General features: G+C 39.1%; 1 protein-coding gene across 4 annotated transcripts in view; it reads right to left on the reverse strand.

Moving 5' to 3' along the window:
- Positions 1 to 3,597: 3,597 nt before the first annotated feature.
- The window catches only part of yjefn3 (YjeF N-terminal domain containing 3), a 54,722-nt gene continuing 42,752 nt past the window's right edge, over positions 3,598 to 15,567 (reverse strand). For 2 of the 4 annotated variants that reach the window (XM_026158286.2, XM_080296911.1), the window contains exons 3-6: positions 9,811 to 9,921; positions 5,958 to 6,071; positions 4,581 to 4,731; positions 3,598 to 4,352 (exon numbers count right to left, since the gene is read on the reverse strand). In XM_026158286.2, the coding sequence (XP_026014071.2) occupies positions 4,156 to 4,352; positions 4,581 to 4,731; positions 5,958 to 6,071; positions 9,811 to 9,921 (573 nt within the window). In that variant the 3' untranslated portion in view covers positions 3,598 to 4,155. The remainder of the gene's footprint in view (positions 4,353 to 4,580; positions 4,732 to 5,957; positions 6,072 to 9,810; positions 9,922 to 15,567) is intronic. The other 2 variants (XM_080296913.1, XM_080296912.1) reach the window with 1 other exon arrangement.

Consider the following 15,567-nt stretch of genomic DNA (forward strand, 5'->3'; position numbering starts at 1 on the left):
TAAGTTCTCGGTTCTGTCACGAAGAAACATTAAGAAATGCATTTTTATTCTATATTTACTCAAGCTGTTTTGTGTTGTTTTGCTTGTAGTGTACTGTTGTTTATAGCACTCATACTCATCCCTAATTTCTTTTCTTTCCAAGGAGCCAGACTTTTTTGTACGTTTTTAAAGTGGTCAACAGGAGATTGAGGAATTGTTCTCCAGGCTTTCTAAAGTTCTTTCAAAGTTTTTCTTTGGACATTGGCTGCTTTTTCATTCATTTTGAGTCCAGTCTTTGTACTTGAACACTTCCAGAAGAATGGTTTTTGTTTGTTAAGCCACTTAGCACACAGTTGTGTCCTTAAGAAATAGGAAAGAAATCCAGTAGGCCTGACAAAAGGCCTGAGAAATGTATAATCAGGCTACTGTTCACTGAAACATTACCAAAAATGCTTTCAGTGGAAGGGTGTCTGTGAAGAAGCTATTCTTAATGAGGCAAACCGGTACAAAAGAACTGGACTTACAATTGGTGTGATGGAGCAATGAATCCAAATTTTAAACTTTTGGTCCAAATATATTTACAAAGCCTGGCCCTTAATATTCCTGAAGCACTGTGGGATCCTCTTGACAGAGGACAAAACTAAAAGAAAAGAAAATCCACAGAAGAGCTTTGAATGCATTTGAAGAAGCCTAGAGAATTATTCCTGAATACTAACTAATGAAACGAAAGCTTTTCCCAAGAGAGTTTACGCTGAGTTGCTTTATAAAGGTGGTCATACCAAAGATTGGCTTTCAAGCTCATTAAAACTGTACAAACTCTGTTTTTGCCTTATATGCTGTATTTCTGTGTTCGTTTGCACACGATTCAGTAAATCTCTACACATATTTCACCATTTCCCTAGCATGATATATAAAGAAATGAGTTGTGATTCAATACTTTTCTACAGTACCACGTAGCTAAAGGTAAGATTTTTCAAGATGTTTTGAATCTAAGAAATAGTCAATGATTCTCTCTCCTTAAAGATGATAGTTATCATCATGAAAAGGTGCTGGAGTCCTTTCAGAGGCAGATCCTTTAGTTTCTTTAATTTTTTATGCCATAGACAGTCTGGATTTATGTTTCTTATTTGTTGCTGCTCCCTAAATTGTTTTTTGGGGTTTTTTTTGGTTTTTTTGGCCTACATTTCTTACCCATGTATGATTTTATCTCGCTGACTCTTACAAACAAGTGCTAGTGTCAGTTATGGCTGTTCATTTCTCCAGGCCACTGATGACACTAAAGCTCATTACACCGCCACTTTAATGAAAAGCACAAAAGACAGAGTGGCAACAAGTCTTGTTCCCTGACAGCGATTGGACAGGCATGAAAGGGACGGCTGCTGAGAGCCGAGACATATTTCTACAACGTTTTTCAGTTTGCCTCTGACAGATTTAATACCACGGAGCAAAAAAGAAATGAATCAACATTCCTTTTCACTGACTTTCTACACCCACTCACACATGTGCACCCACACTGGGCATTAGTGAATTAGTATGTGTTGCGCTCTAAAAGTAGTTATAAAACTTACATTTTTCTGAATTGTTGGGAAAATCTTTAAAGACTATTCTTATTTAATTGTGTTTTGTTTTTGGACTAAACCACAAACATTAACTAGAAATGTGTCCAAAATGTGACCTCCAGGAGGTCAGAGTTCAGACGTGTGATGTCATCAGTAAGCGTAGAAAAACAAACAGTGTCTGAGATGTGGGAGCGATGTTTTGCTGATTATATGCTATGCTGCCTGTAAACTCCAAACCTGAACTGAGGAGAATAAAGTTGCAAAAAAAGGATAATGGAGTCATGTCTCTCTGAGGGTGCAACATATGCACTTCATACATATACACATTACTTCATTTATAAACAGCACAGCAGTTGTAGCATCACTGAAGGCCACAACCTTGAGCTTAGTAATGAGGGATCTTCCTCTACAGCGAATTATAGCCTGATGACACCTCTTTGTGGGTTTCATTACCAAATCAAATCCAGTTTGGAATCCATAAACAGATGTAACAGTGTGTGCACACCTAAGATGCCCGGCAATAATCGCATGAGAAGTGCACATTACATAGCTTGGTGGCCTGGATGCTTTTAACAGAACAGGCAGCGTTCAAGTCTATTTTGGCAGCTGTCCTGACACTGAAGGGCATTTCTTGAAGATCAAAGGTAATAAATGAAGCAAAATTACTTTAGTATGGGTATACAGTATATTAGCTAGAATACCAAGATGGAAATGTATGTTGTCTATGTTTCTTTAAAGCCATCATCATTTAGTTTTCTGGCACAAGCTGGACTTGGACTTATTCAGCTTATAAAACATTAATATTGATGTTGGCATGTAGTTAAAAACATCATTAAAATTATTTTAGACTCCAGTTTCTGGTAAGGTAATGCGTTTACCCTTACATACTGTTTATATTTCATGCCTTTTCAGTCAGTTTTGACCCTATTAAAGACATTAATCAATGAAATTAATTAATATATTTCAAGTATGGAAATAAATGTCCATACTGAATGTTAAACTACTGATTTAAAAGGTGTAAATTGCCTGTCAAACATCAATTAATAATTTAATAACTTTACATCTAAGCTAATGGCAGCTCAGATGCCTTTATAATATTTATAGCTCACAATAAATGATTCCGATTTTTTTATTTTTACATTATTTGTTGCATTGCAGGTGCCAATGCACTGTACTCATTAATTCTCTGACCTCTGTATAACCTCTGTTCCGTATGTGCAGCTTGCATTACCAAAGCTATGCTGTGGTTCTAATTCACTGTTTTGAGATTCTCCAAGGACCATTCAAAGATCAGCAGGTGACCATGACCATGTGGTGAGAACACAGACAGTTCTCGTGACAGTGTCAAGGTCCCCCTTGAACTTTGACATCACTGTGCCATAAAAACTACACTGAGACATGGCACATGAAATCCATCTGAATAGATATATGTATATCAGTATAAAAATTTAAAATACTTTTGGTTTTGTGTGCTCTGGATCACTTCTGGAAAACCCATCCAATTTCAGACTAAAAGAATGACATTTGAGGTATTTTTGCTCCTGTCAAATGAGTCAAGTTTGTCCAATATTCTCTCATAATTTTGGCTTCAATTCTTAATTTCATAAAAAGTCCTGAGAAATACTACTAAAAAAACTTAATGTATTCACCAGCTGGTTGCAACCTAGGTCCGTTTGCTGTTGGGGTTGGGAAGCTGGCATTCACTGGGTTTCTATTAGATCTTATTTACTGAAAACAGCTGCCCACTGAAGCTGGAAACATAGTTAATGAGAACAGATCAGTAGACCTGAAAACCAAAACAATGAATCAGAATAAACCAAAAGATCACATCAAGCTGGCGTAAACGGCGAGTTGTTTGTAATTTTTCAGTTATTTTGTCATTACAAATGATTTTTTTCACATTGCATAGTTATTTGATATTGACGTTATAAAAAGTGCTGATTGGTGCAGCTTTTATCCATCTGGAGCCCTGATCGTTTCATGATTTAATTTTTTTTAAGACAAGCTGTCAGTGCCATTTAAAGTGAAGAAAAGCAAAACACCAGAAATTGAACACTTCTTTGAAATTAGTTCTTTGTTTTTTATTGGACAACAAAAAGCAAATGAGGTAACTGAAACAAAGGTTATGCAAAAGTGCAGCCTGACCACACAAATCAACAACACATCTGAAAAATGTAATTACCAACCTACACCAGTGTGTCTCAGCAGCACACCTCAGTAGAAAGTCAAGCATAAGAATGAAAAAGTATCAGAACATTAAAACATTCCTTAGATTGGCACAATAGAAATCTCACCTTCCTCTGCTGAGCCTCGAGAAAGACATTTGTTTTGCAAAGTAATCAGAAAACAGTGCAATGCTACACCTTTTACAAGTAGACTGACACAAAACTCCTCATGCCATACCCTAAATAGACATGACTCAAACCACAGTTTCTATATATGAATCTTCCTACTGTAGCTCAACAGCACATCTGGCTAATGCATAGCCTGATCTACACAGCTGAGATGTCAACATTAAATCACACCGATAGTCTATAAAATACAAAACAAAAGAATAGATCAGTTGTTTCTTTTCAAAATCAGGAGTGGTCAACATGGGCTCTTGTGGTTCCACATGTTACAATTCTACGAGACAGTCTGTGCCAGGGAAGTCTGGAAGGTTAAGCTCATATTTTTTCTGGATGTCATAGGGTAGGAAGCGTCCGGCCAAGAAATGCTTCCCCGTGAAACTCGTGGCACACTTCTTTGGTGCTGTAAGTGAGATGAGAACTTCTGGGTTTATCCCATCCTGACTTCGCTCTTCTACATCCCAACCTGGAAAAAATGCGTTTAAGGAAAGGAGCTTTTCAATAAATTTGTGCCATTTTCAGCAGTTAGTGTATATGGAGTAGGATGAACTCATAGTGATCTGATTTTAGCGCAAGAGTTATTCTCTAAATGTGCCTCTAGACTTGGAAAACTGAGAGAGCTGCCTGGAGGGTAATTTATCATCATATTTTTTGGGCCTCAAGACTTATATCTACAGTTTATGTTAACACTTACCTGAGGGCACATCCACACTAGCAATGGGAATCTTGATTTGCTTCAGGGTGACCAAAATACCAGAGTATGGCTCCTTTATGTTGGCACAGTCTGCTTCTGGGCCCATCATGGCATCAATCACTAGGTTGTAGGCATCGTTTATAAGCTGCACCTAAACAGAAAATACCTCAGTATGAATAAAATGAGAAGCTTACTTCTTGTACACAATTCACTGGAATCACCTTCCAGTGGTTAAAGGCAAGATTAATCTGTATAAGAGTAAAACATTTACCCGTGTGGGGTTTACAGTCTGTGCAGTTGTTATTATCCGTTGTCATTCCCAGACTGACAGATTATCTCAAACCCAATGTTGTCTCAGAGGATCCAAAATTTTCCGAAATGAAGGGTAAATGTTATGCAGAAGTGTATGAAAAGTGAAATGTGAGCAAAACTTGAAACCAATTAGCAAAAGAAAACAAAGCAAAACAAAGTTAACGAAACCCACAAAGATCCCATATGGGAAACAAACCACTTGGAAACTTGTGATTTCCTCCTTTTGCAGACTTTGAAGGCTGCTTCCTCTACTACCAGAACTGTGAACATCCAGTAGTGTTGCAATCAGTGCTCGGACACTAAAAGACCCCTTTTGCATGTCTGCTACATCAATGCTGTCATTAGATTTTCAGTTTATGAAATATTATGAAGCACAAAATCACAGTAGTGGCTAAAAAGTTTGATTAGATTTTATCATAAACCCATCTGAAAAGGTTGTTTAATAAAATGCAACCATTCATTAAACATGAGAAAGATATAGAAGTAAATATACCACCGTCTAAACTGCACTTTTTATTTAATAAAAGTAAACAACAGGGGAGGCTGGAGCCTTTCCCAGACAGTTTTGTATGATCTGTAATTAACCCAACCGCTATGTCTTTGGAGAACAAAACCAGAGCACCAAAAGGTAACCCACAAAGGTGCAAAGAGAACTTGCAAACTCCATACAGAAAGGCCTCAGTCATATAGCAGTAAGGCAACACCACTAATCACTGCATCACTGTGTTGCATCATCTCCTTCTTGCTGATTAAATAAAAGTCTAGAGAATGCAGCCAATTAGGTTAACATAGCATAAAGGCTTGAAACGAGGGGAAAGTGTTCGGACTCAGTCCAGAGGTTACAAGAAACAAACAACGGAGAAACCTCTATAGCTCAGTAATTAACTGACTATCTCCTGCAACCAGTAAAGACCCAAGGGAGCTAAAGGTCTCAAAAAAAGTTCAGAAATTAAAAAAGAGAGAATTATTGAAAAACTCTTTTTAAATTAAACTTTACACTCAATCTTTTCAGCAGCATGGCTAAAGTTTCGGTAAAATGTGATGTCCTGTAAAGGAATTGCTGACCTCTGTAGGGAGATAGGATAGGAAAGGGATGTCCATCTTCTCACATTGAACTGTGAAATCCTGATGTAGACTGTGAGAGGAGCGTTTAGGGTGATAGATGGTGGGCTCATACTCCTGAACCAGATGAGGCAGCAGAGACAAAGGGCAGAAAGAAGGGGAGAAAAACACAGAAATGAAGAAAGTTAATTATGTTGGTTTCAGCCAGCACTGACATGATTCAGTTTGGATAGTGTTTCAGTATATTTAGCATGCGGTACAACTGAAAATATTGTTGACTGGTGATCAGAAGTAGTGGTTTCTGCAGTCTGCTTTCTGAATGAATACCACCCTCAGGAAGTGGAAGCCATGTAGAGTAGAAATCCAGACCCCTGCATTCTGAAAGGTCTGTGATGCTCTGCAGGAAGCATCTGTGATCCATGACCTTTTCACAGTCACAAACACAAATCTTAAAACCCAGGAACAGAAGTGTAGTCTGTAGTGTCAGTGTCTGACTGAGTGTGTTTGTAAGTTCATCAAGTTAATTTTTATGTTAAGCATCATTAGAGTAATAAGACACATGCATACATGTGTGGTATGTATTGTTCAGTCACTACTGACAATCTAATCTAATCGCTTTCAAAAGAAAGCATATTACTCCCAGGGATAATTTTAATTTAAGTAATATTTTAAATTGACTTTTTATCTATAGTCAGTGGCCGCTTTAATAGGTACAATTAGCTGTTAACACAAATATCCACTCAGCCAATCACGTGGCACTGTGTCAATGCATTTATGCATGTAGGCAAGTTCAAACCAATCATCAGAATATGGAAAATGGTGATTTAAGTGACTGTGGCATGGTTGGTGGTGTCAGATGGGCTGCTGATCTACTAGGGATCATTTGCAGGAGATTTGCATCATGGATCTGTGGACAACAAATCTACATCAACTGTGTGATATTGTCCTGCCAATATGGACTCTGAGGAATGTTTACCACCACCTTGTTGTTGTGCCACACACAAAAAAAAGGTAGTTCAAAAATCAAAAGGGGTCCAAACCAACACTAATAAGGTGTACCTAATAAAGTGGCTGCTGAGTTTTTTGTTTTTTGTTTTTTAAGTTAAGATATTGGTGAATTTATTCAAATTATTAAAATAGTAGTTTCCTCGTGTGTGGAATTATCCCCTTTCTCAAAAACACTGTCTCCTCCTGCGCCTTTTATATACCAACTGAACTATTAATGTTTATACATTTTTAGAGTAAGAATGAGTAAATTAATAAGTAAAAGTATGTTTTTAAATCTGTTTTAGCTGAGGCTATCCTACAAAGGAGGTGATCTGTCAAGTTAAATCACCATTATAAATCACCATTATCACCAATCACTGCTATCATCACCACAGACCAGAGAGCAGAGAAGAATACAATCCAGTGCCTGCGTCTCTCCTGGGGTTAGCCAGCGCCACTGGGGTGGCCTTGACCTCATCAGCAGTTAGGCCATCAAAATGTGTGAAAGTAAGGGAGAGTGCGAAATGACTGTCAATGTCATTGAGCTTGAAGAGAAATGAGCCGTGAGACAGAAACAAGCACACAGCATAAAAAGGGTCTTTCTCCAGTTAATGCTCAGTTCTAACAGGGTTACACTTGCTCTCCCTGAGGGATCATGGTGTCTTGTAGTACTCTTTTATTACGTGCAGCCCATTAGCAACAAAGGAAAGAGGTCTGCAGAACACAGGACACTCAAATCTTTAAAAGGATACTTGCTATCCTCATTTCCTTACAGTTCCAGGGACCTGTTGTACAGATTGTAACGGTCATTTATGCAGCTGGTCAGCTCATTGTTAATTCTTCTTTCTTTCATTACCCCAAACCCTAAAAACACCCCACCTATCTAATGATTGGCTGCCACCTGGTTCACCTGGCTTGTGAAAAAACAACCCAGTTCTTGTAAGCCTCCTCTTTAGGCCAGACAGAGCTAAACATATAAGAAATCTGTGGTGAGCTAACATCAGCCCACACAAGAGAAGAGGAAATCTTTGGTAAACAAAACAAGCATTCACAGCGGTCTTCAGCTTGGATAGATTGCTTTAACACGCACTGACCTCATTTTGATGAACAGTAAAGACTGTAATAGGTATATATGTTAGAAGCATAACATGTCCCCTTTAATAAAAAAATTAAAAAAGTAGAAAATTTAAAAAAAGTAGACCTGCAAAAACTTCAAAGAAATGTCTCAAATGTTACTTTGAATGTTAAATTTACCTGAACTGTAATTGCCCAGAGTTAATAAAGGCAACAAAACTGCTAAGCAAAATAGTAGTTTGTATTTTAGTTTACTGTAACTAATGGCACAAGTTTCCATGCAGTGAATGCCTCAGAGCATATGAACTGAGCCAAACCTAACTTGATGTCCACCTGTTTTAATATGAGCAGTGCACCAGAACTAATGACCACTGTAGTTGTTGTTTATCCTCATCAAATACTGGCTTTGGTCAAGGAATATTTGTGCTCTCAGGTATGTGGCATTGCGGAAAATATTAAAGAATCCATAACAGATTCAGACACAACCTGTTTTTGTTAACATGGCTGTCTTGGAGTGACGTGGGAAGCAACCTGGACTGTTCTCCTGCAAATGATCATTCATTTCTCTGCTCTGTCTAATCACATTCACAGCTCTGCATCAGAGTTTGTGGCTGTGCATGAGTGTCTGTGTGTGTATGTATTAAAATGTGTGTCTCGTGTGTATACTTGCATGTCATCCTGCTGACAGGGATCACATCACACCATGAAAAACATACAGTCTTAAACCGAGAGAGCGCTTCACAGTCCAAAGAAAGTATTCGAGTTTCTCAAGTTAGAGCAAGCTCAGACAAGTGTGGTCCCAGATCAGGCTGGTGCAGTGTGCAGACTCTTTAAAAATAATAATAATAAAATTTTATTTATGCAGCACTTTTCAATACGAAGTAAATGTTTCACTTTGGGGAAAGGGGGAAAGAATATACCAGAAATTATGGACACAGAAGGTAAAAACATTAGGGGGAAAAAGGATACACAAGCAGACATAATAATACCCCACACCCAATATACTTAAAGCAGGGAATCAATACCCAAATCCTTAAGTTAAGTTACAGAAACATTTCTTATTCATTTCTGGAATTCCAGGGCAAACTATATCTTCTCAAAGCTAACCTCTGGCTTTGTTCTTGGCCTTGAGAAAAAAAGACAGAGTGGGAGGTGAAGGAAGATAGAGATTGGGCTTCTTAAATAAAGAAAACGTGGTTTTAATCAGAACTATCGATGTGCTGTAAATCTAGTAAGTCAGACACATATGGTAAAGTGTATAGATGCATTCCATTCAAAGCCAAAGATCCCAAAAACACATATCCAAAATTTCCCTTGTAATAAAATCATAGACCGGGACTGACCACAGCACCATGTACTCAGAATAAAGGATGTTCAAAGCTGTGATCTGCAGCGGGGTCAGTGAAGATGGATAGCTCCTTGAAGAATAATTTGTAATGTCAGTCAGTATGTGGCCTAAGCTGCAGACATCATGGTCATGACATCACATCGTGGCTGCGGAAGCAAGGCGCAAGACGGCTTTAACGAGAGTAACAATACAATGATATCATGACTGTCTGAGAGCTCTTGCAGGGAGGGTAATGGGATAACTGCTTGCAGCCATTTACAGGAGCTGAAATGAAATTCTGTAAAGTGCTGTGGGCCTGTATATGGGATCCCCTGTTAGTCATGATGTAATCATTTGCAAGATTAGCTTTTTGTATTGTCTGAATGGCTCAGTAAGTTCCCTAATGTCCCAAACATGTCATGTTGCTGAATATAACTCCTGCCTTAGTGTACCTCCTAGGTTACTTACAAACATGCGCAGGTGTCGGGCACACACCAGCCCAATAGAACCATTTTGATCTGGACCACAGATCACCAGCACTGTTGGCTGCTTCTTTGTTAAAGAGCCAAGAGGGTAGGCCTGGTGGAGAGACAATAAAACAAAGAGAGAGAGAGAGAAAGCATTAGAAATAGATTATGAGCTGATGATTGAGGGAAAGCACCGCAATAAGACGAGGTGGATAGAAGAGGTTATTGATAGAGAACAATAGCGACAGGGAGAGGAAGATAAATTCTTGGCAATATTCTTTATCATCCCTCCAACTTAGGCTTCTTATTCAGTCCAGGTTATCCGATCCTCACCTCAGCCTCTCCATCATACTCTGAGTGCCTGGGATGCCAGACGAGGGTGGAAATGGCACCGGCTCCCCTGTCTCTTGTGTCTATGAGAAAAGGTCCAATCTCATTAAAATAACTACAGTGGAAAAAATCCCAGTGTCCTCACCACGGGATGCTTCCATATATATTTATATATAACACACTTTCTGTCTGCATCCTGGTTACAGCGAGCTGCTGGCATCTGTCTCTTTTACTGGCCACACATTCCCTTGTAAATCATCCTGCACCTTCTTAAACGAGACAGGTATTCGCCCGCGGAACTGTCATCATGATTGGTTAATCTTCCATCTCCACATAAACAGTGCTGTGTGACTGTGTGAGTGAGTGTTTGTGTCTGTGTGTATGCACTCCCTGTCTGTGGTTTCTTTTCCCACAGATTATTCACAGCGTCAAAATCAATGCCACAATAATATACAGACTGTTAGCTACTGCTAACAATGTTAGGTGGGGGTATAGAAGAGTTTCTGCATTGTGGCATTACACAGGAATTATTATTCATTATTATAAAGGTTACAGCATGACTTCATGAACCAGAACAAGCTGAATATGAGGAACATTTGAGTTCATGTCCTGTCCAATTAGAGCCCAATAAATGTGTGTCAGAACACAATTTGTTAGCCAAGTTTTATCACTGCGATAAATAGTTTATGACTATAGTTCATAGTAATGTTCAGATCATAACCTACAAATTACAGTTCAAGTGTTTCATAATTACAGGGCACATATAAAGTGATGTATTAATAGAACTGATAGATGCTGTAAAATAAGAGTTATATTAGAATAAGTATAGCTAATAATAAACCAATTATTACTGGGTGTAGTGATACAGTGATAACTCAACCTATTATTATTAAAAGGCAGTTCTTTAAATATATATCTGTAAAATGCTGCGTCATCTAATAATTTTACCATTACTGTACCATAATTACACCTTTATACACCATAATGTACTCATAGGCTTACTCTTTTAGAGTTTTCTCTCTACCTTGTATTTGAGAAACAATTATACCATAAGTTTTTGGCTCCCTGTGAATATTTTATTGCACCCTACAATTATTTATTGTTATCATGAAAGATCAACCTTTTTGCCGTGATGGGCCTCCAAACATTGGAGATGAACTTCAAGTAGGCCAAAATTCTTCCACTGTGCATAAAACCCATTTAGTTCCACTCTCACTAATGTATTCCAGACAGGAGAAAGTTCAAATGGAGAGACAGGCAGTTCTCCACATTGGATAATTGGATACAACAAGACTCAGAGTGCATTAGGTAGAGCGATGAATCCAGGAGAAGAGAGACAGCAGCCATTATCTCTATCGTAACAGCTCGACTGAGAAATCATAACACAGGATCAATGAGATGGAGGACAGGCTGTTACAGCTGCTGAGGGCCACACAGTTCATATTAACAAGAAGAAAGAAGGTAATGATTTATAGGATTAAAAGGTAGAGGAGAGCAAAGTCAGCCAGTGTCTTGTGTCTCCTTATTTAATGAGATGAACCAACCGGTATTTGTATGCAAGTTGTACTACATAGAGTTAAAATACAACTCTGCAGTTTCTCTCAGATATACCAAGAGTGTTTTAGTTTTCCTGGATCTCTGTTGTAGTTTTTGAGCCCACAACTCGGCCCTTTCCCAAGCTGCAGCAGCTATATTCAGGAAACCTACTGTTTGCTACTTGCTTCGTGTCAAGTGTCAAGCAGACAAAGTTAGCTCCCAACATATAAACTGTGTAGCGTTTATGAAGGTAAATTGTTTGTAAAAAGGGAAACCGAGCTTATACGTAAAGTGGTGGTGAGAACTACAACAGCATATGAATGCCTCCCCCAAATGGCCAAAAACACAATAATCATAAATCACAGATTTTTAAATGGATTTCCTGCGTGGAACAAAACCAGCCAGCCCATAATTACTTGGCCATCCTGTGTCTTCCTCACGCTACACAACTCTCTTTTTCTGCTTGTTTTAACAAATTCACATGAGAAGGTTTAATGACATTTTTCTATAAATGTTGAGGACCATCGGGAGGCTCAGTCTTGCTTCTGGTGAAACCATTAGAGATACTCTCTTGACGGTGAGCAGCTATAAAGGGATCAGGCCAGATCAATTCAGGCAGGGAATTTTGCATTATGAAAAATGTGTGTAATCTTACCGAGAATGCTTAATATTCCACAATATGTGATACTAAAACGTAATAAATGAAAGAAATTAGGAAGAGAAGGGACACAAAGCATGCTGTATCATGAGGTCAGTACTGCTGATTGTGTTTTTTTATTAGTTTAGAACGAAAAATGAGGTTCTGTTAGAGCAATTTTCCCATAAATATGAAATTTCACAACTACTTTAATTATCATATTAAATCAAGCTTCCCAGTCTGACCCAATATTTGAGTGTTTCTGATGGATTTTGAATGGATTTATAGGCAGCTATGATGATAGCTGTGCTTCTTTGTTTAAAGCGTCTAAATACTTTGGTACAAGTCTAAATAAACATCTGTAACAAATGTACATTTTAAGGTTTCGGTAAACTTTTGATACTAAACAAAGGGGCAAACTTGGAACGAAAGGTCACAAGAGTAGCTAAGCGATTTTACGACCCCCCGTCCCCCTCTCCCATGCTCACACAAACACACACCAAATATAGAAAATATACCCGTCTTGATTGTAATAACGTCTCTAAGGGTATACTGCTTTGAATTAAATGTAAAAGGCACATGACCCTGAGAAAACATTATCAGGCTCCTAAAAACACAAATATACTCACATATCCAGAAAAATGTTACCTTTAATATTTGTACTAGAAGACCAAACCAAAGTCCAGGGGCTACTCCAAACTATAGCCTAGACTAATTTATTGCTGTGTGGCAACAAAAATGTCTCCTGTCTCCACTCAGGTGTTGAAAAGTCTCAGACTGATACAGAAAGAGGCACACACACACGCAGACACACACAGTCTGGACCTGGTGGTTGCTGCTGTTGGAACAGTAAGGGGATTACTTACAGAAAACCTATAATCTATCTGGCAAGGTGTAGGTGTGTGTGTGAGGAAGCATATGCCTGTTTGTGTGGTATACTTGGAAGCCAGCAGCAGTAGGCCAGCAAGGTAATCACTAAAATCAGACTGTCTGCATCTCCTTCGACTGTAATTTTCTTTAAATAGCAGTGATGTCATGTACGCGGTAGCGTGCTGCTGGCGGCTGTGGGCAGCAATGAGACACCCCATCCAGACCATGTTTGTCTAGTATGGCTTTGCTGTTGGGGGGCTGGTGGTGGAGGGCCAGGCACGGGGCCAGTGACAGCTAATGGTAATAGTCGGGAAGTGGATGTGGTGGGTTTAATCACACACTATGAGGGGAGAATACTAAACCTCCACCTCTGACTGATGTTGCCACTCTGCCACTCAGCGTTCACTTTTCTTGTTCCCGCTTCTGTTCTTTTCTTGTTTTGAAGGGGGATATCAAAGGTGTCTCACTGAGGTAATGTTGCCTCTTGTAAGCATAATGCCCCACTTTATGGAAGTGTAACTTCCTGTAAACTACTCTTTTGTGCTTTTGCTTGTTGTTTTTTTTATTTCCTTTTGTCTTTCTCTTCTTGTTTCTTTTTCTTGTCATCCTTCCTCCTGACAGCAAAGCAGGGTTTCATATGTCTTGTAGCTCAGACTCTTATTCATCAGCCTGCTGAAGAGCCCACTGAGGAAACCAGCGTGGCATTAAACCAAGTCAGCGGTCTGGTCAAAGGGAACCACATGTGTTCCTAACAGCTCTCAACCGACACACACATACACACTCTTCGCTTGACAGAGTCCAGATCACAGCAAGAAGAAACTGCAGCCGCACCAGAGCTGAAAAGTTGCGGTTCTGGACCGGCGTGGTTTGGTAAACGGAGCAGTGCCACTGGGTGAGCTCAGGTGTTGTGCCACCCGAGGTGAGCTGCTCACATTTTTGGAAGCAAATGTCACAGAAACTTGGAACATTTCCTCCACACAGTAATCAAACATTTTCTATGAATGTTCATGCAAAATATGAAATTGTAAGACGCACAACTGTGACTTTCTGCCCCCTCGGACAATCACGAGTTTTGCTGTGATTACTGAGGCTCAGAGGGACAGAACGTGAGGAGGATGGGCTGAAATCTGTGACCTTTAGAAATGGTTTGCTGGAGAGACACAGCAGAGGTTATTAAACTGGGTTGCTGAGGCCGCAGTTGTCTGATGTCATTGGATGTGAGCTTTAAACTGCAGTTTTGGATTGAATTATTTTTCTCAATGTCATGATCCTGGGCCATGTTGGCCCAGCATTCTTAGTTGTCGTGTGTTTTGTATTTTGTTCTTTATTTATGCCTTGGTTCCTAGGTGGTTCTGTTAAGATGTTCCTTATTTGATTTCCCCTTGTGACTTTACCCCCTGTGTGCCCCTCTGTGTATCTGTGAGCCCTAGTCTCCCCTCCTTGTGTTTTATTCCATGTTTTCCCCATCCCGTTATGTCTGTGCTCTCCCCGTGTTCGCTCTCTCCTCCTGTCTGCACCTCTGTGTACTTCCTGTTTTACTTTGACAGTCTCCCGTCAGTGTTGCGTTGATGCCTGCCGTTTCTCGTTATGATTATCGGTGTCGCCTGTGTTCCCCGTGTGCTCCTACTTCCCTCGTTAACCCTCTGTGTATTTATGTACGCGTCTCTCTCAGTTCTGTGTCGCGTTCTCCCTCATTCATGGCCATGTGTTTCTCTCTGTACTGTGATAGTTGCCCAGTTTAGTTTGTATGGTTTTGCTCTCACAATAAAGCTGTGAATTTTGAGTTCATTCCTGCCTCTGTGAGTTTGCGATTGGGTCCTCATCCTGCCTGCACACAGCCGCAATATGACACTCAAAAAGTTCTGTAATTGGAAAAATTTGCATGACATACTTTGGTTTGAACAGTTTTACGGAAAAAAAAAAAGTGTGAATTTGAAGAAAAACTTTCTCAAAGAAAGTTTTAATTGGATTTGAGCTAATCCCTGCAAAACTTGTGAGGAGAAAGAAAAAAACAGCTTTGACACTTTTAAATGGTCATTAAATGTTTGCAGTTTTGCCATTTTCACTAAAGTGCAAAGAAAACACCCATATTAAATAAAAATTGAACAATAAGATTGAAATGCTAGTTATATGGAACAGATTGTAGGTGCTGCTAAAACGCAGGAAAATTTAAATACAACACACACAAAATTTCCACAGTTAATAACCACTGCCCTGTGTTTGATCCCTCTGGTGTAATGGTCCAAAGAAATAAGCTTTTTGAAAGCACAACAGCAGATTAAATGTTAATTTCACATTAAAAAGAGAACTGCAAAAACAACTGACTGGAAATATGTTTCTTGTCACCGCTTTCATTCACAACAATAAATTAAGATAGACTGGATG

The sequence above is a fragment of the Astatotilapia calliptera genome, chromosome 23 (genome assembly GCF_964374335.1).
Source record: "Astatotilapia calliptera chromosome 23, fAstCal68.1, whole genome shotgun sequence".
In the NCBI taxonomy this organism is placed as follows: domain Eukaryota; kingdom Metazoa; phylum Chordata; class Actinopteri; order Cichliformes; family Cichlidae; genus Astatotilapia; species Astatotilapia calliptera.